Source organism: Peromyscus maniculatus, chromosome X, assembly GCF_049852395.1.
Source record: "Peromyscus maniculatus bairdii isolate BWxNUB_F1_BW_parent chromosome X, HU_Pman_BW_mat_3.1, whole genome shotgun sequence".
Classification (NCBI taxonomy): Eukaryota; Metazoa; Chordata; class Mammalia; order Rodentia; family Cricetidae; genus Peromyscus; species Peromyscus maniculatus.
Window position 1 is genome coordinate 38,449,220 of NC_134875.1, and position 23,326 is coordinate 38,472,545.

General features: G+C 42.3%; 1 protein-coding gene across 4 annotated transcripts; it reads left to right on the forward strand.

Moving 5' to 3' along the window:
• Positions 1-323: 323 nt before the first annotated feature.
• On the forward strand, positions 324-21,157 carry Steep1 (STING1 ER exit protein 1). Of its 4 annotated transcripts, none has more exons than XM_076562976.1 (8): positions 324-416; positions 4,637-4,754; positions 5,052-5,087; positions 13,308-13,349; positions 15,739-15,877; positions 16,847-16,936; positions 17,464-17,556; positions 19,014-21,157. In XM_076562976.1, the coding sequence occupies exons 2-8, from the start codon at positions 4,660-4,662 to the stop codon at positions 19,074-19,076; spliced, it is 558 nt and encodes a 185-aa protein (XP_076419091.1). In that variant the 5' UTR covers positions 324-416; positions 4,637-4,659; the 3' UTR covers positions 19,077-21,157. The 4 variants fall into 4 exon arrangements, with proteins under 4 accessions (XP_076419091.1, XP_076419089.1, XP_042125536.1 ...); XM_076562974.1 differs by lacking the exon at positions 324-416 and adding an exon at positions 4,191-4,403; XM_042269601.2 differs by lacking the exons at positions 324-416; positions 5,052-5,087 and adding an exon at positions 4,192-4,403.
• The last annotated feature ends 2,169 nt before the right edge of the window (positions 21,158-23,326 follow it).

Consider the following 23,326-nt stretch of genomic DNA (forward strand, 5'->3'; position numbering starts at 1 on the left):
TTGCCCGTATTTCCAGCACTGGGGAGGCTGAACCGGAGGAGCTGTGAGTGCAAAGCTAGCATGAGCTAGACGGGGAGCCTGCAGCCAAGGCTGACAATCTGAGTTATAGTCGTGGGACCTACCTGGAAAAACGCATGCGTGCGTGCGCGCGACACACACACACACACACACACACACACACACACACACACACACACACACCATACATACCATACACTAAAATAAATAAATATTTTGTTAACGTTTTTTAAAATTGGAAAGTCCGGTCATAGATCCAAGGCTCCTGTCTAATTGCATTCTGTATATTTATGTTTCTGCCCATAGAGTAAAGCTTCTGTCAACTTTGTTCGGTGAAGCTTCTTTTTGCAGTGGGAAGTGATTACTGCAGAGACTCATACATGATCAAAATGCTGAAGGTAAGAGTCTTAATGTTGGCGGCTCAGTCCTAAATGGAACATCTAAAACACCCACTTCAGAACCAAACATCCCAAAAGAGAGGGTAAGAATATAAGAGTTGAAGGAAGGGTTGGGGGTGATTGGCATGCTTTTTCTGGGCATGATTTAGCATTCTTTTGAACTCCTGGCAGCTGTGATTACTTGCACAAGATTGGACCCCTCACCATCCTGTCCTGGAGGGAGAAGGGACTCATGAGACCTCACCCTTTCTTGAGGAGACGTCAGCAGTTCATGGTTGCTGAAAGAGAGACCTTTTTTCCAGTGGTGTAGCCACTGGTGAGTTGCTCATACTCTTATAAATAACCTCTCATGTACACTCCTGTAAGTAACTCTGGGAAGAGGGAGCGGACAATGTGCATTGGTGTTTTGCCTGCATTTATACCTGTGCCCCATGAGTGTGCCTAGTGCCCTTGGAAGCCAGAGAGGGTTTTCAATCTCCCAGGACTGGAGTTACTGATAGTCATGAGCTACCATGTGGGTTCTAGGAATCAAACCCAGGTCATCTGGAAGAGCAGCCAGTGCTCTTAACCACTTACCCATCTCTTTACACACACACACACACACACACACACACACACACACACACACACACACATCAATAAGCTTGTAAAAAGAAGAGTCTTATATTTTATAATACATCTTCACTGAAGGGCTGGTAAACTGCTTTTAAAATTCCAGTTGGTATATATCTTGTGTACCTCTAGTCACAAACTCCTGCACTCTTCAGTGAAGTCTCTCCTTAAGACAAAACATTTCAGTGCTGATACTTGGATTATTGAAGTTACTCAATGTGAATTGAGTTGATGTGTTTATTCTGAGTTTCCCCAGGCATCTATCCTCCAGAAAGAGAATGTTGGGAGACTTTCTGGGTTGGAGAAGGGAGGATGAAAGATGGCCCCTCACACATAGGACAAACAAGACCAGCAAGATTCCTCTAATCACAAATCATTTACCTGATTAAGGCTTAGTATCCAAAACATATTAAGAACTCTGGGCTCAATGATAGAATCCTTGCACCAAATTCATGAGGACCTGGGTTCGATGTCCAGCACTGCCAGAACTCTTACAAGTCAATAATAAATTGACTAATTAAAAGTGGGCAAAGTATGTGAGCTGACATTCATCCAAAGAAGATATATAAGTGACCAATAGGCATATGAAAAAATGCTCAACATCATTAGTTATCAGGAAAATACAAATCAATACCACAATGAAACACCATTTCATACCCACCAGGATGGCTATAATATAAAAGTCCGACAATAGGGGCTAGACAGACAGCTAAGCTGTTAAGAGCACTTATTGCTCTTGCCAAGGGCCCCAGTTTGATCCCCAACATCCGTATCAGGCAGTTCGCAACTGCTGGTAACTCCAGCTGCAGAGCAGGGCATCTGAGGCACCCTTCTGGCTTCCACAGGCATCCATACACGTGTGCACATACACACATACACATACATAAATAATCAAACTAAATGACAGAAAATAATTATTGGCAAGGTTGGAGAGAAATAAGAATCCTTGAACACTACTGATAGGAATGTAAAATTGTATGCTGCCTTGAAAAACTCTGCTATGTTCTCAAAAGATTAAATACAGACTTGCACCTGATCTAGCCATTTTGCTACTAGGTATATAACCAAAAGAATTGAAAATGGCCATCCTGATTATGACCTGTACACACATGACCATTGTAACTTGTATGTAAATGTCTACTGCAGCATTATCTATAATAGCCCAAAAGTGGAGACAAGGCAAATGACAACCAGTAATGCTCAGATAAACAACCAATAAAATACTATTCAACCATGAAAAGGAATCACCTTCTATAATATGGAAAGGAGGCAGGCAATGACTAATAATAGGTATGAGATTTCCTTTTGAAATGATAAATATGTTCTGGAATTAGACAATGGTATAGGTTCCACAACTTTGACTAAACTTACCAAATTGATTTTTTTTTTCTGAGACAGGGTTTCACTGTGTAGACTTGGTTGGCCTGAAACTCGGCAAGGTCCACCTGCCTTTGCCTTTTGAGTATTGGGGTTGAAGACCTGCAACCATGCCTGCCTATTAATACACTTTCAAAAAATGAATTATATATTATTTGAATTTAGTCTTTTAAACTATTTATTTATTTTCTCTCTCTTTCTGTGTGTGTGTGCACATGTGCACACACCACAAGTCAAATGACAACTTGAGAGAGATTGTTCTTGCCTTCCATCATGTGGGTGTTGGAGGTGAAATTTAGGCCACCAGGCTTGGTGGCAAGCACTTGTATCCACTGGGCTTCCTCAGTGCCCAAGTTGAATTGTATCTTTATTAAAAATGAATTTAAGTTGCATCTTTTTAATAAAGAAGTTTCATCTGGTCACAGTGATACAGGCTTGCAGTCTCAGTACACAGAAGACAGAGAGAAGGGGATTATAAATTCCAGGTCACCCTGTACTAGATAATGAAACCCTGCATTAGAAAGAAAAAGAAAGGAAGGAAGAAGAGAGGGAAGGAAGGAAGGAAAAAGAAAGAAAGGGAGGGAGGGAAGGATGGAGGGAGGGAGAGAGAAAGAGAGGGAGGGAGGGAGGGAAGGAGGGAGGGAAGAAGAAAGGAAGGAAGGAAGGAAGGAAGGAAGGAAGGAAGGAAGGAAGGAAGGAAGGAAGGAAGGAAGGAAGAGGTGGAGAGATAGCTGAACAGTTTAAGAGTGCTAGCTACTCTTCCAGAGGAGTCTGGTTCTATTGGACCCACATGGCAACTCACAACCTTCTGTAATGCCAGTTCCAGAAGATCAAAGCCGCCTTCTGGCCTCTGTGGATACCAGGCACGAACAGGGGGCATAGACATATATGCAGGCAAAACACTGGTACACATAAAATAAAAATATATAAATTTAAAAAAGTAAATTGAAGAAATAGGGCTGAAGGATAGCTCAGTGATAGAATGCTTGTGTAGTATGTGTGACATCCTATATTTAATCCCCACTACGGAAAAAACAAAAAGTTTCTACTTTATTTTTTTAAAGATTTATTTATTTATTTACTTATTTATTTATGTATACAGTGTTCTGCCTGCATGTTTGACTGAATGCCAGAAGAGGGGACCAGATCTCATTATAGATGGTTTTGAGCCCCCATGTGGGTACTGAGAATTAAACTCAGGGCTTTTGGAAGAGCAGCCAGTGCTCTTAACCTCTGAGCCATCTCTCCAGCCCCAAGTTTCTACTTTATTATTACTCATTTATTAGGTACTGAATACTGCCAATAAAAATCAAAATATTTACAGGTACATCGAAAATCTAGGTGATATATATATATATGTATATGTGTGTGTATAATGTATAGTCCTTTATTGTGTTGGATTTTACATAAATTCATGAATATTTATGAACCAGAGAGATGGCTCAGTAGTTAAAAGTGTTTGCCGCTAAACCTGAGGACCTGAGTTGCATCTTTTGAGATCCACAAAGTGGAGAGAAATAATAGAATCCAAAAGTTGTCCTCTGACTTCAACACACACACACACACACACACACACACACACACACACACACACACACAAGCGCACTACACACACACACACACACACACACACACACACACACACACACACACACACACACACACACACACACACACACAAGCGCACTAATAAATAAAAAGCACTCTACCCCCACCTCCCCCCACATCGTAGCGAGATGGGACGTTCCGGAAGTTAATCAGGCCGGTACCAACACGTGACTAGGGTGGAGAGCCGGTCCTGCACGTGCGTCTATGACGCCATCTCGGCGCGACTCTTCATTTCCTTGGACTTTTCTGACTGCTCTGCCTTAGCTATGCCGAAAGTCGTGTCCCGGTCGGTGGTTTGCTCCGACACCCGGGACCGCGAGGAATATGATGACGGCGAGAAGCCCCTCCATGTTTACTACTGTTTGTGCGGCCAGATGGTCCTGGTGCTGGGTGAGTGGCCGAAAACGGCGGCTGCAGCCAGATGCCCGGCTTTTTTTTTTTTTTTTTTTTTTTAAAGACAAGATCTCATTAAGTTGCTCAGGCTGAACTTGAATTCATGATGTAGCTTAGACTAGCCTTGAACTTGCCGGTGATCCTCCTGCATTACAGGCGTGCACCACCACTCTAGGCTCAGGATATTTTTCAGTGATTCTAAGCGACGAAATCTTTCTTCATTCCTTTAGATTGTCAGTTAGAGAAATTGCCCATGAGACCCCGGGACCGGTCTCGCGTGATTGATGCTGCCAAACATGCTCATAAGTTTTGTAACACAGAAGATGAGGAGACTACCTATCTTCGGAGGTAAGGGCTTGATGCTCTGTTTAGTTCGCTGCTGTGTTGAGGTCTGTTTCTGAAGAATGTAAATTAGTCTGTGTAGTGGTTGAGCAGCTCACATAGTTAGGCCTGATACTTTGCTAGTATTCTAACTTACGTTAATGCAGCAAATTCTTTATTGTACTTTGTTGAAATGGTACTTTGATAAATGTACTTTGAGAAATAGTTTCTCTTGGCATTTGATAGCTGTGATGGTTCAGTTACAGGTTTGAATGAGTTCGCACAACCTGCAACTTTTGATGTTGTTATTGGTATTATTTGCAGGGCTGGGGAAAGAACCAAGGGCCTTGGTCTTGCTGGGTGAGCACTCTCCTGGAGTTACATCCCCTGTCTATAATCTTATGCATGCCATGTGCCAGGTACTGAGCTAGGTACCAAATCTGTGAATGAATAAGGCACAGTTGTTATTAAAGAAGTCAGTGAGGAAACTGACTTGTGATAGAAAGAAATGCTGGTGCTGTGAACAAAGGTGCCTGTGTTGTGGTCAGGAAAGGCTCTGAAAGAAGTGGAATTTTTGCTTGGCTTGAACTAGGACTTTGCCAGTTTTTGGAGGACGATGAGGAACAGTCCAGGTAGAATGAACCTGGGAGCATTAAGAGCATCAAACATGATGTGCTTGGGAAATTGCAATAGCCTTTTGTGGCCAGAGCATGGGTTACTGTTTTGCAGAAAAAGCTCCGTGCATACTGTGGTGAGGACAGTGAAATGCTTTATTTGAAGGAAGTAAAAAGCTATTTCTTTGTATTTGTGTTTGTGTATGTGTTGGATGTTTCGTGTGTGTGTGTGTGTGTGTGTGTGTGTGTGTGTGTGTGTGTGTGCATGTGGAGGACAGAGGATAACCTTGAGTGCCTTCCACTTTTTTTTTTTTTAAAGAAAGTGTCTCTCTTACCGGCCTAGAACTTGCTAAGTAGTCTAGGTTGGCTCTCCAGTGAGCCCGATAGAACTGCCTGACTCTTACTTCTCCAGTGCTGGCATTACAAGGGCACCACCATACCTAGCATGTAGTTAGGTTCCAGGGAATCAAACTCAGATCCTCCTGCTTGCTTGCAAGGCAGGTGCTTTACAGACTGTGATCTGTCTCCTCAGCCTTATTTCCATTTTTAAAGATTTATTTTTATTTTTGAGAGAGAGAGAGAGAAAGAGAGAGAGAGAGAGAGTTGGTATGTGCATGTGAGTGCAGGTGCCGGTAGAGGTGGGGAGAAGATGTTTGATCTCCTGGAGCTGGAGTTGCAGGTGGTTGTCAGCCACCTAATGTTGGCCTTGGGAACCAAACTTGAGTCTTCTGCAAGAGCATCATACTCTTAATCACTGAGCTATCTCTCTAGCCTCCTTAGTTCCATTTTGTTTTTTTTTTTTTATTTGTTTGTTTTTGTTTTTCGAGACAGGGTTTCTCTGTGTAGCTTTGCGCCTTTCCTGGGACTCACTTTGTAGCCCAGGCTGGCCTCGAACTCACAGAGATCTACCTGGCTCTGCCTCCGGAGTGCTGGGATTAAAGGCGTGCGCCACCACCGCCCGGCTTCTTAGTTCCATTTTATAAGGAGGGAGTTACATATGTGTGTTTTTAAATTGAGGAATCCTTGGTGTATATGGGTAGTTAAAAATGGGGGAGGTCACAGCCAGGTGGTAGTGGCTCACGCCTTTAATCCCAGCACTCGGGAGGCAGAGGCAGGCGGATCTCTCTGAGTTCGAGGCCAGTGAGTTCCAGGAAAGGTGCAAAGCTACACAGAGAAACCCTGTCTCAAACAAACAAATAAATAAATAAAAATGGGGGAGGATAAAGTTACATTGAATGTGTGGAGCAAGGCATAAGGCTGATAACTCAGTTGGTAGAGTACTTGCAGTTCTTGGTACTGCACATAACAGGGATAGTAGTGCACACTTGTAATCTCAGCTCTAGGAGGTAGGGGCAGGAGGATTAGAAGTTCAAGGTCATCCTCAGCTATGTATAGCCTAGGCTTACATGAGACCCTTTACATACATACATACATACATACATACATACATACATACAAGAGAAAGCAGATGGGAGAGAAAGAAAGAAGACTGAGATTTACAAAGAATTGGACAGAACCAGGAGAACCTAATAATGCAGAGTTTTAAGAAAGGAAAGAGGGGCTGGAGTGATGTTTCTGCAGTAAGAGTACTGGCTACTCTTCCAGAGAGCCCAGATTCAATTTCCACAACCATCTGTAACTCCAATTCCAGAGGATCTGATGCCCTCTTCTTCAGACATGCATGCAGGTAAAGCACTAATATGCATACACATTTTTAAAAAGGAAAGAATTCCAAGGTGTGTATAAAAGGTAAGAGTGGTCACCTCCAGGCACCCAATACCACAGGAAATCCACTCATTTATTATAAAGTCCACTCATTTATTCAGCAAATATTTCATTTCCTGAGCTCCTGTTGTATGCTGGGCACTTGACACTTGGAATCCACTGGTATACTAGCATGCTAAAGCTGCTATAGAAATATACCACAACCTGGGTAGCTTTAAGCAACCAAAATTAATAGGTAACGTTGTACAATATTATTTTAAGATGTGTTACATTTGTTTGTGCTGTGAACATTTGTTTAATGATGCACAGGTGTGATGTATTGCATTCTTTTATTGCATTTGTTTAACTGTGAAGCTGTGTTACTGTGCCTGTCTAAAACATCTGATGGTCTAATAAAGAGGTGAACAGCCAATAGTGAGGCAGGAGAAAGGATTGGCAGGGCTGGCGGGCAGAGAATAAATAGGAGGAGAAATCTGGGACGAGAAAGAAAGAAGAGCAAGAGGGATCAAGGAGGAGGAGGACATCAGGAGCCAGCCACCCAGCCACCCAGCCAGCCATGGAGTAAGATTGAAAGGAAGATATACAGAAATAGAGAAAGGAAAAAGCCCAGAGGCAAAAGGTAGATGGAACAATTTAAGAAAAGCTGGTTAGAAACAACCCAAGCTAAGGCCGGGCATTTATAAGTAATAAGTCTCTCTCTCTGTGTGTGTGTTTATTTGGGAGCTGGGTGGCGGGCCACAAAAGAGCCCAAAGAGTAAAAACAAACAACAGCAAGGTTCAGATTTGGAGGCTAATGTTTGAAAGTTGTCAGCAGAGCTATGCTCTTCCTGACTTATCCCTTCCCACCTATCATCGTGTGTGTGTGTGTGTGTGTGTGTGTGTGTGTGTGTGTGTGTGTGTGTGTGTATGTGTAAGTAACAGAGAGAGAGATGGGGGTCTTACTCTGTAGACTAGGCTGGCCTGGAGCTCACTATGTAAAACAGGCTGGCCTGGAACTCATAGAGATCTGTCTGCTCTTGGTTCCCAAGTTCTGGGATTAAAACTATGTGCTACCAGGCCTGGCATTTTTTGTTTGTTTCTTTTAATTTTTATATTTTCCATTATTTTTGTGGGGTAGAGGGTGGGGCATGGGTGGAGCTGCCATGGCCTGCCTGTGGAGGTTCGAGGACAGCTTTGGATAGTTTTCTTCTTCTACCACATGGGTCCCAGGGATAGAACTTGGGTCATCAAGTTTGGTGGCAGATGCCTTACTCTCTGAGCCATCTCTCACTCTCTTTTGGATTTTCCCCCCAACAATCCTTAGTGTTCCTTGGCATATCAATGCATCACTCCATGTATGATACTCCTGTATCATGTGGGTTTTTCTGTGTCTTCTCATTTTTATAAGTTTTATTTTCTGTATGTGAGTGTTTTGCCTGTTTGTGTATCATTTGTGTGCCTGGTGTATATAGAGGCCAGAACAGGAATCACTTGGAACTGGAGTTACAGGTGGTTGTGAGCTACCATGTGGGTGCTGGGAATAGAACCCTAGCCTCTGGAGGAGCAACCAGTGCTCTTAGCTGTCTCTCTAACCTCTCTTCTCTTATTTTAACTCTTTGTTTATTTTTGTTTGTTTTGACGGTCTCTCTTGTAGCACAGGCTTTGAATGGGGTACTTAGTGGAAAATGATCTTCATTCCTGATCCTCCTGCTTGTACCTCCAAAGTGCTCAGATTACATGGGTCACTTTGTCCTTCGTTATATCTTCCCCCATTATTTAGATTACTGGTTTTGAAAATTATTGACTATCTTTAGGATCACTGTAATAATTACATATAATATTTGTAGAGAGTTATGTATATAATAGTATTATATATCAATATGTATTATTCAGTTAGTACAGAAAACAGTTGCCTTAGTTAGGGTTTCTCTTACTGTGAAGAGACACCGTGACCACGGCAACTCTTATAAAGGAAAACATTTCATTGAGGTGGCAGCTTACAGTTTCAGAGGTTCAGTCCATTGTCATCATGGTGAGGAGCATGGCGGCACACAGGCAGACATGGTGCTGGAGAGGAGCTGTTACATGCTGATATGCAGGCAATAGGAAGTAGACTGTCTCACTGGGAGTAGCTTGAGCATAGGAGACCTCAAAGCCCACACCCACAGTGACACACTTCCTCCAACAAGGCCACACCTCCTAATAGTCCTATTCCCTATAGGGGCCATTTTCTTTCAAACCACCACAGCAATTAATACTAGGCTGCAGTCACCTATGACATCATAAAGCTAGTCAAGAAAATTACTGGGTGACCCTATACTGAAGTAGAAACCCTGAAATCCAATCAGGCTTACCTTTAGGATGAGTCAGCCTTAGGACTAGCCTTATTTAGTGGCAAATAGTGCCTTATTTAATGGCAGGGCCTAGGCCAGGGACTTGTAGCCACATCATTGTTAGGGTTCAGAATTCCTAGAGCTTACCAACAAGCAAGTCCACTCCTCTTGGACATGGTTCATGTTCTAGTCATGTGCAGCTTTTTCCAAGGGCTTACTCTGTGCTTTTCTGCTGGCCAAGGCGGAATTCTGGTCTTTTCTTAGTGTTCCTCTTTTTCACCAGTTACTGCTGAGCACACAGCCCATGGCCCATCTTTCCCATCTACTTCTTGAGTGAGTTTGGGCAATTTGTGGTATTTTTTTCTCTTTTGTTTTCTGACACAGATTCTCACTATGCAGCCTAGGCCGGCCTTCAACTCAATCCTCCTGCTTCAGCCTCCCCTGTGCTGGGTTTCCAGGCAAGTACCGTCACACCGCCACACCCATCCATGTCATCCTTTTTCATTCTAGGACTTCTGGGTTATCTGACTTACTGGTATACAATTGTTCACAGAATAGCCTGACAGTGATTGATTGATTGATTGATTGATTGATTGATTGATTGAGATGGGGTTTCTCTGTGTAACAGTCCTGGCTGTCTTGGAACTCGCTTTGTAGACCAGGCTAACTTTGAACTCACAGAGATTCACCTGCCTCTGCCTCCCGAGTGCTGGGATTAAAGGTGTGCACCACCACCACCACCCCCGCTCTGGCAGTGTTTTTGTGTGTATGATATTGGTAGGGAATCCTTGAGTTTTAAGTCCTAATGGTATTAGGCAATAATTCTTTCTATATAGCAATTTCATGAATTTACTATGTATACATGGAGTATTTCATTTACATGAAATCCTATTTTCTGTCACCTCTTCATGAAGCTTCTGTGACTCTCTCTAGACAGAGTGCGGTGCTACCTTACCATTACAACTTCCTCCACTTAGGAACTTAACTTCAGAAGCTGGAGAGATGGCCCAGTGGTTAAGAGCGCTGGCTGCTCTTCCAGAGGACCTGAGTTTAATTCTCAGAACCCACATGGCAGCTTACAACTGTCTGTAATTCCAGTTCCAGGGGATCTGACACCTTCACACCAATGCACATAAAATAAAGTTTAAAAAATATTCTTTAGAAAATAAAAAAAAGAACTTAACTTCAGCCAGGCAGTGGTGGCATACACCTTTAATCCCAGCACTCGGGAGGCAGAGGCAGGTGGATCTCGAGTTCAAGGCCAGCCTGGTCTACGGAGGGAGTTCCAGGACAGAGAGACCCTGTCTCAAAAAAAAAAAAAACACCCAAAAAACTTCGTTAGCCAGATGTGGTGGCTTACAACTGTTATCCTAGCATGTGGGAGTCTGAGGCAGGAAGGTTGCTTTGAGTTTAAGGCCAGCCTGGGCTACATAGGTAAATTCTAGATCATCCTGGGGGTCTTCAGTAAGATCTTATCTCAGAAAAAGTTTCCTTGATTATCAGTTTAGTTTCGTTACTAAGATGAATTTATTCACTGTTTATTGTACATCTTCTCAGTGTCCAGTCCTTTTAATTTTATGTGTATAGTATTTTGCTTGAATGTATGTTTGTTTACCACATGTGTACATGGAGCCTGCAGAGGCTAGAAGAAGGCATTGGATCCCTGAAGCTGGAGTTACAGACAGTTGTGGACCACCATATGGGTGCTGGGAATTAAACAGAGGTCCTTTGGAAGAGCAGCCAGTGCTCTTAACTGCTGAGCCCTCTCTCCAGCCCCCCAAGATATCTCTTTTATTTTGCTCAGAGTCTGCCTGATCTCAGGGAATGGATGATGGAAATCATGGAAAATTAATAAGTAGAAAAATCAGGTAATTATAATTATTAAAAGCCATGTGAACGAAACAAAGGGTTGGTAGAGAAAATCACACGAGAACTTCTTAGTGAATGTGTTCAGGGAATAGCCTCTGACTAGGTTCCTTAGGAAGTGGCATCAGCGTAGACAAAAGACCGCCTTAGCAATGTGATGGGCAGAGCGTGGTTTGTAGAGGGAGAAGCGTGTGTGTGTAAACAGTCAGCTGTTGGAAAGCACATGTTCTCTTTAAAGAGCTGAAACAGAAGGAGGACTGATTTGGCCATGGAAGTGGAATGTGTATATGGAAGAGGGAGACTATATAAGATGCTGCAGAAACCAGTAGTTATGTTCTTAGGTGGTACCAGGGAAGCCACTTCTGCCTCTGTTCAGAGAGTGACTTGGAGGAAGAAACTAGTGGGAGCAGATTCTAGAATAAGTGGTTGGAATTTTTTATTTCAGATAGGAATTCATGTTGAGGAAGTCCTGTCTATGTTATAACATACATGGGCAGAGAGCAAGAGAGAAAGAAGTTATGACTATAGAAATGTAGTGACTACTGAAGAGTCTAAAATTTCACGTTGTAAAACAAAAGAATATCAAAGACAAATGACGAACTGAGAAAGAAACAGTTGCAAGGCCCATTAATAGTGCAAGTCTCCTTAATGTAAAAGAAGATGGTGACTCGAAAGATAGGAGCTAACAGTTCAGAAGGCAGAAAAAAAAGAAATTTGTGACACAAATGGCTGTCATATTGGTGCTAAGATGTATAGCTCCCATTTTAAAAAAGGAAATACAAATTGGCAGATCTCATTTTCTTTTCCCTTTGTTTTGGAGTTGAGTCTTGCTATGTTACCCAGTTGGTTCTCAAACTGTGTTCCTCCTTTCCCAGCCTCCTGAGTAGCCATGATTATAGGTACATGCTATGGCACCCTTGAAGATCTAATTTTTCACATGTGAAACTGGCTGGGATGCAGTTAACTAGCATACACTAAAAGTGAAGCGGTAGAGAAACAGAACTCTCAATACATCGCTGCTAGTATAAACTGGTGCAAGTTCTACAGAGAAGAATTTGGCAGTGTGGTGGTTTGAATGAGAATCGCCTCCCATAGGCTTATAGATTTGAATGATTGGTTCCCAGTTGGTGGACTGTTGGGAAGGATTAGGAGGTTGGAGGAGGTGTGTCACTGGGAGTGGGTTTTGACTAACAGCAGGCCCAGATTACTTATAATACCCAAGCCAATGAAACACTATGAGATAATTAATAGTGCATTGCTTAGGGGATAATGACAAGAAAATATGTGCATTTTCAGTATTAATACAACTTTGTGGTGTGTGTGTGTGTGTTTCGCATGCACATGGGTGCATGGGTGTACATGCAGAGTCTACAGCTGCATGCTAGGGTGTCTTCCTCTGGCACTCTCCATTTTATCCCTTGAGACAGGGTCTCTCACTGAACCAGAGCTTTGCCATTCAGCTAGGCTGGCTGGCCAGTGAGCTCTCAGGATTTACATGTCCTGACTTCCTAATCCTGAAGTTACAGGCATACATAGCCATGGCTGGCTTTTTATGTGGCTGCTGGGGATTCTAACTTGAGTCCTTGTTCTGGCAGATCAAGCACTCTTCCTCATTGAGTTAGCTCCCCAGCCCCTGACACAAATTTTGTCTAACATGTTCTATCCATGGTTGGGGGACTCCACAGATTCAGAAAGCATGGATACAAAGGGCTGACTATATAATTAGCTGCTGCTATATTATTGTGGTTATTATTGTTGATACTACAAGTCCAATCACTGTTTTGACTATTAATATTACTGCCCTTTTCTCTGCATAGCTAGCATTATTAATTGCTCACAACCCTGTTAGTTGCTCAGTACATGCTTGTGAAAGAAGGAATGCATGCTGGAGTTATAAATTTAATATATGCTTAACTAGCCAGTAGATCTATGAAATGAAGAACTTCTGAACTTTTAGCATGAATTATGATAAGTGATGAACGATGGGAAAAATGAGCTAGGAGGTTAATCGGTTATGAGATTTGCTCTTAACTTTTCAATTTTTACTTCCATTTTCTGTGAAGGCCTGAGGGCATTGAACGTCAGTACAGAAAGAAGTGTGCAAAGTAAGTACCAACAGTATGGGTTTTTCTGAGCATAGGTAAGTAAAAGCATAATGTCTCAGGAAAATAGTCTCTCTTTGGACTCGGTAATCTCAAAGGCCTTCAAACCAAATGCTAATATGCTTTGCAAAGACTCTAGTTAAAGTCCATCTGTGACCAGCTGATTACAAAAGTAAGGAACATGGGGCCCTTTTTTTCTTTTGAGGCAGGGTCTTGATGTGAGGTTCAGGCCAGCCTTGAGCTTTTGATCCTTTGCCCTAGCCTCCCAAGTCCCGGGATTATAGGCATGCACCATGCACCAAGCAAAAAACATGAGTTTTTAACATAATATAATTTGAAAGATCGAGATGTAATATGTCTGCAATAAAATTTACCATTTAAATATTCAAGTCAATGAATTTTGAGAGAAAAATACAGTAAAGTAATGCCACCAGTATCAAGATAGAAAGCATTTGCAAGCTGGGCGGTGGTGTCGCACGCCTTTAATCCCAGCACTCGGGAGGCAGAGCCAGGCGGATCTCTGTGAGTTCGAGGCCAGCCTGGGCTACCAAGTGAGCTCCAGGAAAGGCGCAAAGCTACGCAGAGAAACCTGTCTCGAAAAACCAAAAAAAAAAAAAAAGAAAGAAAGATAGAAAGCATTTGCAGCAGTCCCATGTCCTTTGCAGCCAGTCTCCTTTCTCCATCCTCCTCCCTGGTAGTCGCTACTCCTTGTCACTGTGCTTTCACCTTTCCTAACAGTTTGTGGAAATTCTATAGTGTTTTCTACCACATACAAGTACATGTCTTTTATAGCTGGTTTAGCTTTCTCTCTCTTCCCCGCTTCCCTCTCCCCTTCTCTGCCCACCCACCCTCCTGCCCTCCCTCTCTCCCTCCCTCCTTCACTCTTTCCCTCTCTTCTCTCTCTCTGTCTGTCTCTTTCTCTGTCTCTCTCTGTCTCTTTCTGTGTCTCTCTCTGTCTCTCTCTCCGTCTGTCTCTCTCTCCCTCTCTCCTGCATATGTACATGGCATACATATAGGAATCAAAGGACAACTTGGAGAAGATTCTCACCTTCCATGTGGGTCTTGGGGGGATCAAACTCAGGTTTTTAGCCTTGGCAACAGGCTCCTTTACCCACTCAGCCATCTCACTGCCCCCATCCCTAGTTTTTCTCAGTTTGATGTTTTAGGGATTCATTCAAGTTGTTATGTGTATCAATCATTTGTTTCTCTTTTTTGTTGAGTATCCCATCCTGTTAGTTCATTTCCTCATTCACAGTACTCTTTAGTTTTGAACATCCCATCGTATCAGTTTGCACACCCATTCACAATGAATTTCAGTTGCTTCCAGTGTAGGCTATTACCAGGAATGTTGCTGTGAGTATTCTAGATACAGTTTATTGTGAACATATATTTTCTTTTGGAGTAGAATTGGCTGAGTCATAATGGAAAATGTGACACAATATAATTTAGTTCCAGGCTTATGTATGAAATGTATTATGTAGACTACAAAGCTAGGAATCTTAAAGGATATTGTTTAAAGCAAAACTTCCAGCTTTAGACTATTAATAGTAAGAATATTAATGAGTTCAATTTTTGTTATTGTTGTTTTGAGACAGGGTCTGTCTATGTAGCCATGGCTATCCTAGAACTTAGTATGTAGACCAAGCTGGCCTGGAACTCACGGAGATCCACCTGCCTCTGCCTCCAGAGTGCTGGGATGAAAGGCCAGCCACTATATTGGCAGTTCAGTTCAATCTTTATGTGAGGACACTTGTGTCTTGGCTCTCAAATGACTCAGAGTAGGAGCATTGAAGCAGAGGAAAGTAAGTAGAAGACAGGAAGACATTGGAGTTCCTAGCCATACTGGATTCATGAAGCTGTTTTTTTTTTTTTTTTTTTTTAAATCATATCTTGTAGGTCTTCTTCTTGTAGGTCAGCCAGAGAAAGTGGCAGTTGTACAGGATTTATTTTGCCAAACATTGTAGTGCCTCCTGTCCACTTTCTCTGATGCTGTAAAATGAAGCAGCAAAGTGGACAGAATGCCCAAACCAGTGTTCAGGCACCTGGGAATAATGGTAGCAGTTTTTGACTACAAAGCCAATAGTAGTGTTGGCTAGCATTTCCCAAATTTTGTCTAATGTCAGTAATCATGTGATATGCCAATTAAAATAGCAGAATCTCAGGCCTCACTTACCCCTACAGTTGCCAAACAAGGATCTTCTGGAAGAGGCCTAGGAACCTGATCAGAAATTTCAACATGCACCCTAATTGATTCTTATCAAGTTTGTTAGGGAAAAGGTAAACATTTCCTGCCCCAAACAAGACTGTTCCCAGAAACCAACTCTACTTTGCAAGCCATGCTTTGGGGGTGTAGAGTTGGAGGCCTTCCAGAGATTCACTCTGCCATTTGCAGGTGTGGACTGCCGCTCTTCTACCAGTCCCAGCCAAAGAATGCTCCTGTGACCTTCATCGTGGATGGAGCCGTAGTGAAATTTGGCCAAGGCTTTGGGAAAACCAATATATATACCCAGAAGCAGGAGCCTCCTAAGAAGGTAATTATCATCAAAGGGCACAGACTACTAACTATAGCTACACATTTAGTCCCAAATTTGATTAGTGCTGGGGATCAAACCCAGGACTTGTACATGTTAGTTAGGCAAGTACTACTTAACTATACCACTACCTCCTAATTTTTAAAATAAAGGTATAATACCTGAGAGACTTTCCTTATAGATGAAATATTTATTAAGAAAATGCCAGCCGGGCGGTGGTGGCACATGCCTTTAATCTCAGCACTTGGGAGGCAGAGGCAGGTGGATCTTAGTGAGTTCGAGGCCAGCCTGGTCTATAGAGCAAGATCCAGGAAAAGTGCAAAGCTACACAAAGAAACCCTGTCTCGAAAAACAAAAAAAAAAAAAATGGCATTGTTGTGTACATGCAGGTATTATAGAACTGTGACATTTATTATTATTATTTATTCTTTATTCTTTATATACAGTAGTCTTGTAAGGTTAGAAATTGTATAATTTCTATTTTCCTTTTATTCAGTTTTTTCTTTTTAGAAACAATTAAGTGGGAACAATTAAATCCTCAATAAATTAAATTGATTTTTAAACATACTTAAAAAAAAAACCCTCAAGAGTGGGCTGGAGAGATGGCTCAGCCATTAAAGGCTAGGCTCACAAGCAAAAATATGAGTTCGGTTCCCAGCACCCACAGCTGTCTCTCCAGCCATCTTTTGGCAGGTGATGGTGGCACACACCTTTAATCCCAGCACTTGGGAGGAAGGCAGAGGCAGGTGAATCTCTGAGTTAGTTCATGGCTAGCCTGGTCTATAAAGTGAGTTCCAGGACAGCCAGGGCTACACAGAGAAACTGTCCCGAAAAAAACCAGAAACAGACAACCCAAAAGCTCAATAGCAAATGCTTGAAAACACTGAGATGCACACACATGTGCTTGCATACATAGCTCATGGATCCTTGTGGGGTGAACTTAGCTTGATGCTTCTTCCTCTATTCTAGGTTATGATGACCAAACGGACTAAAGACATGGGCAAGTTCAGCTCTGTTACTGTGTCTACCATTGATGAAGAAGAAGAAGAGATAGAGGCTGTAAGTGCTTCTGCTTTCAGGGAATTAGGATGGGGGGGTAGTAAGGGGCTGCAGGCCAGAGCCTGTGTAGAGCAGAACAGTTGGCAAGCCTGCTTTCACAGCCTGCTCTGCTAGTAAGAAACTCTGCTATTGGAGTACCTGTTTCCATGAGTGGGAGGGACATCTAGCAAAGGAGAACAAGGAATTTGGATCCTCTCATCACAACAAACAAATACTAAATAAGATACTCGACTGAATGGTTTTCAGTCCCTTCCAGTCTGGCTCTGATGCTTTCAGTCTGTCCTCAGCAGTAACAGCAGTTACTTTTCTGGTATTTCAAGCCAAGTGGTTTTTGCGGAGGGGTGTTCTCACATGATCACCATGGAAACCTGAACTCTCCTGGGTTATTGAGCAGATAAAGAGTTGAAAGTGTAGGGAGGCCCGCTGTGTGAGGTCCAGTTTCTGGACTTGAGCAGTGTGACTACTGCTGTCTCGGTTGTAGTTCCTGTTAAGTGTGTTGATGTAAAGGTCCTTCATTTTTCCTGTAGCGGGAAGTTGCTGACTCCTATGCACAGAATGCCAAAGTGATTGAAAAACAGCTGGAGCGCAAAGGCATGAGCAAGAGGCGACTGCAAGAGCTGGTGAGTGGCCTGGAGAGGAAGGGTGCAGCCCCCTGGCTTGAATGTCTTGCTTTGAATAAGATTTGCAGAGGCAGGGGAGCTTTTAAGAAGCTCTTGGAGTTACTAGTATAGTTGGCTGCCAGCTTTCTCACCCAGGCTCTGACTGTGTTGGTAAGCCCAACTCTGCAATACTGACTGGCTTCTGACTGCTAAATTCGAACTCTTATTTGACAGGCCTGACTGGGGTGATGTTTGAATCTGCTGCTTGTACTCTGTGGTCGGGTTAAGGGCCGGGTTTTCGAGTGCTCTCCAGGGTGGAATGGCATACAGTTGTGCTACCTCAGTATACCCGAATTGGAGCTGTGGTTTGATAATTTCATGAATATTGTGTTATGTATCTTATTCATTCTGATTGTTCTTACCCCACTTTTTTATCTCCCCCCAACTCTTGTTCACTACTACTTTCTTAATTTGTGTTATTAAGATAACAGTATTGGCTTATTTCATTACTCTCAGACATTACTGCATTGATGCTTCATCAAAACGTCTATAACATTTTTTAGGTTTGCATACAAAGTAGTAAGTTTCTTTATGGCATTTCATAAATATGTCTCATTATCTTTGTTTTCATTCTTTCCCTACCCAACAGCCTTCCCATGCTCCCCACCTCACAGCCTTCCCATCCTCCCCACCTCACAGCCTTCCCATGCTCCCCACCTCACAGCCTTCCCATCCTCCCCACCTCACAGCCTTCCCATGCTCCCCACCTCACAGCCTTCCCATGCTCCCTACCCTACCGCCTTCCTACCTCACAGCCTTCCCATCCTCCCTACCCCCTCTGGTTGTTCTCCTTACTTCTTCCACATAGTCTCTCCTCCTCTGCTTTTTATTTTCTTCTTTCTCTCTCTATTTTTTTTTAAAGAAAGGATTAGTCCAGGCTGGCCTCAAACTTGCTATGTGTTCAGAGCTGGCTTTGAACTCCTGATCCTCTTTCTTCTAGCTCCCTAGTTCTTTTTTTTTTTTTTTTTTTTGGTTTTTGGAGACAGGGTTTCTCTGTGTAGCTTTGCGCCTTTCCTGAAACTCACTTGGTAGCCCAGGCTGGCCTCGAACTCACAGAGATCCGCCTGGCTCTGCCTCCCAAGTGCTGGGATTAAAGGCGTGTGCCACCACCGCCCGGCTGCTCCCTAGTTCTTGGATTACAGATCTACACTGTGCTTTCTCTTCTGCTTTCTTAGCACATTATCCCTCCTTCCCTTTTGTGAGCCTCTTTCTAGATTCGTAACCCACACACACATACACTTTTTTTATGTAGCTTTCATGAGCCAGAGTTTGAAGTTGATGGATAAGGATTCTAAAACCACTGTTGGCTTGTACACTGAGCAGTTAAGGGCGAGTGGGACAGTTAGAATAAAGAAGAAATGTTGAGTATTTCATGTGATTGTGATGTATCAGGGCATACTTTTTTTTTTTCTTCCTAGGCTGAATTGGAAGCCAAGAAAGCAAAAATGAAGGGGACCCTGATCGACAACCAGTTCAAATAATCTGGATCTTTTTGTGTTCAGACTGGAGGCTAGCACTTAGATCAAGATGAAATAGCTTCTTGATTTCATGGTCTAGTTTCTATGTCCCAGGAAAAGATTGTCTGACCATCCCATTGATTTTTCCTACATTGTTCTTCTTTTCTTTCATTGAAGTCCTTGACTCCATTTCACTTGCTTTCTGGGTGGCAGATTGTTTTCAAAATCTTTGTATAGGCCGGGCGATGGTGGCATACACCTTTAATCCCAGCACTCGGGAGGCAGAGTGAGGCAGATCTCTGTGAGTTTTTGAGGCCAGCCTGGTCTACAGAGTGAGTTCCAGGAAAGGCGCAAAGCTACACAGAGAAGCCCTGTCTCGAAAAACCAAAAAAAAAAAAAAAAAAAAAAAAAAAAACTTTGTATAAATAAGTTTTCTGTCTTCCTTGTTACATACTGGAGGATGGTCTTGAACTTGTGATCCTCCTGTCTTAGCCTCTCCAGTGCTGTAATTACAGGAACGCACCATCGTGCCTGGCTTCTGTACCAGTCCTCTTCATTTGAAGTACCCTTCTCTTCTGTGATATATTTAGGGCTAGCAAAGTCTCTAGTTTCTAAGGTAGGTGTTTTTTATTTCTTCTTCAAAGCTAATACAATGTCTAAAGACTTTTGAAAAAGTATGGTATAGGAGGAAAGTTGCAGGAATTAAATTTAAAATTAATTCCTTTTCATTTTTAAAAGGTGGATCCTTTAAGAGACTCTGTCTCTGATCTTCGAACTGTTCTTAGAATTGACTATGCTTTGAATCTTTCTCCTGTCAGTAGAAATCAGTTAGAAACCTGAATCTGCAGAAATATTTCTGTACTTAAAATATTAGCGTTATAGGTGAGCCATGCCATATCAAACTTCAGAATTAAAAAGGAAAAGCCATGTGGCTGGGGGTGTAGCTCAGTAATGGAGTGCATGCTAGGCATGTGTGAGGTCATCCCCAGCACCGGAAAAAAAAAAAAAAAAAGGAGAGCCAGATTGCAGATGCAGGGGTAGGATAGCTCAGGTCTGAATTGAAATATGGCCTTGCTAAGTAACCCAAAGGAGCTAGTCAGTCATCTGGGAGAATTACTGTGTGAGAACACAGGAGGGGGCATCGCGAGAGTAGCTTATCTATTGGGTGTCTTGTTGTACATTTGCTGTTTGCAGAGGACTGTTTGAAGTGTGTCACTGCTTCAGTGAGGTCACTATCCACGTGGTTCTTCCCATAGTCTTATCTGTTTGCCTGGGATACGAGGTGTGAGCAAACATGGAGTGTGGTGCCCTCCTCCCGTTATCCCTGACCAATTGCACTTTTTAAGCACCCAGGGCTTGTGTGTGAGGTGCTGCCGGGAAGGAATTTTCTTTGCCTTTTTTCTGATTTCATTACTTGCAGGGAAAAGTAGGTGAGCGTAGAGGTACAGTTGAGCTCGCCAAAGCTCGGCTAGAGGATTGGGGATCGCGGCGGTGCGCAGAGTGGTACCATGTTACTGTCTTCCCAGTTACTCCGCAGCCAGTGAGGAGGGTCCTTTGTGACTAATTCTCTTCACCTCAGTTCCTGTCCTAGTTGGGAGACAGAATTACTATTGTATGAATGACCAACTGTGTCCACCAGCCAGTGGCCTCTACCTTTACTCCACTTTATCCCCAAATTCCTATATGCAAAGCTTGGATATACCTACACCACCTCAGAAATTCAGGCTTCTGGTCTCAGGCCACAGCCTCTGATTATTGTTAGTCTCCTGTACTTCCTTCCTTGTAGACCTTTTGAGGTGTGTGTATGGATTTGAGGGGTGGTTATTTTGTTAGTAATGCAACATAATAGTAGTAATAGCAACATTAATACTCCGTACTCTCCACTGAGTACTTGGTGTGTGTCAGATGCTGTGGAAAGCACTTTAGAGGTATTAGCTCTTTCTAACAATACCTCCTATGAGATAACTTAACTCTTGTCATCATGTTTTTCAAATGAGCTCCTGAAGCTCAGACTTCAAGTTCCCCAAGAGCCACCAGCCAGTAATTGGTAGAGCCAAAAATCTGACTTTCAAACTCAAACTCTTTACTATGCTGAACTGCTTCTGTGGAATCCCTATTTATATGTATATGTATAGTTAGATCAGAACATAATTCATTTTGCAAAACCAAGTGAAGTGCAATGTAAAAATATTCAGCTAGAGAACCCCCTAAAGCAATTCTGTGGTTATACTTCTACATATTTTCTGAAATATTTGCTCTTAGATAAATCCCAAGCATTTCAACATCTGGCTCAAATTACACATTTTGCTTTCTTATAGAGGAAGATGTATGCTTTGCAATATGTCATTAGTATCAAGTGAGCTTGTACCTTTCATTATATTTTATTCTTTTTATTGAAAATTATTAAAACAATATGACGTACTTTCTCTTATTAGTTTCTAGTGTTTTTATAGCAACAGTGTTTTAATAAAAAGAGCCATATTGAAAATTTGTAGTCATACTCTCTTCTTTTTGCAAATGATCAACTGTGGCTAAAATATGAAAATGTTGTGAAATGTTCTCACTCTAATAGTTGGTGACATTTGTAAGTGTAACTTGTCATTTAAGAGAAATTGGAAACCTATTTTAAAGACTAACCTGTCTCGTTGGGGGTGCTGGCATTTGTGTATAGTTCTAACACTTAGGATCACTTTTGTTCAGGAGTTCAAGACCAATCTGGGCACCATAGCAAGTAAGACTCTCTCAGAAAATAAAGTATAAAATAAAATAACATAAATAATAGAATAGAATAAACTAAACTAGCTTGCTTTGATCATCTTAAGATTCATATTGCCGGGGCTAGAGAGATGGCTCAGTGGTTAAGAGCACTGACTGCTCTTCCAGAGGACCCAGCAACCACATGGTGGCTCACAACCATTTGTAAAGGGATCCGGTGCCCTCTTCTGGCCTGCAGGGACACATGCAGGCAGAATACTGTATACATAATAAATAAACAAATCTTAAAAAAAAAAGATTCATATTGCCATGGACCAAATGTCCTCAGTCTCCTCCGATTTGTGTGTTTCTCAGGGGTATCTACTGATTTTCATTTAATTTTCCTAGTGATAGATGATGTTGAACATACTGCCTTTAATACAGTTTTAAAACAGTTTGTTTTCTTAACCATATTTTTTGTTTTGAGATAGGGGTCTCATGTAGCAGCTAGCTCTTATTTTTAGTTTTAGATTTTTGAAACAGGACCTCATATAACCCAAGCTGACATCAAGTTCTCTATGTACCCAAGGCTGACCTTGAATTCCAGATCCTTCTTTTGTCTCTACCTCCTGAGTGTTGGGATTACATACTTAGTGGGTTTTAGTTTTATGATTTTTTTAAGATCTTTTCAATTTTATTTTCTGTGTATGAGTGTTTTGCCTGCATATATCTATTGTGTCACATGTGTGCCTGATGCCTACAGAGGTCAGAAGAGGCCATGAGATCCCTTGGAACTGGAGTCATGGGTGGATGCTGGGAATGGAAACCAGATCCTCTACAAGAGTAAAAAGTGCTCTTAACACTAAGCAGTCTCTCCAGCTCCTATCTTTAGAAACAGGAACACCTGATGGCTGTGGGATTTTTCTTCTTCTTTTTTTTTTTTTTTTTTTTTTTTTTTTTGGTTTTTAGAGACAGGATTTCTCTGTGTAGCTTTGGAGCTCACTCTGTAGCCCAGGCTGGCCTCGAGCTCACAGAGATTCGCCAGCCTCTGCCTCCCGAGTGCTGGGATTAAAGGTGTGTGCCACCACCGCCCGGCAGGATTTTTATTCTTTTGCTACTAGCAAGAATTGAATCTAATATCTAATGGCTGCTGGCCAATTGCTCTACCACTGAGCTATCTCCCCCAGCAATGACCTTGAACTCTCCTTCCTGCACCTCCCAAGTGCTGGGACTACAGACTTAGACTACCATGTCCAGTTTCTCTAACTATTACTTTTTGTTGTTTGTTTGAGACAGGGTCTCACTATGTGGCTCTGGCTTTCCTGGAACTCACTCACTATGTAGACCAGGTTGGCCTCAAACTCAGAGATCCACCTGCCTCTGCTACATAAGTGCTAAAATTAAAGGCATACATCACCATGCCTGGCCTTCTAACCATTTTTAATTATGTGGTTCATTAGTGTTAATCTGCATCATTGTGATACACATCTATAGAACTTTTCATCTTCTAAATCTGAAACCAGACACACATCTCCTAAGCCCTGGCAACCACCATTGTTCTTTATGCTCTAGTGAACTTG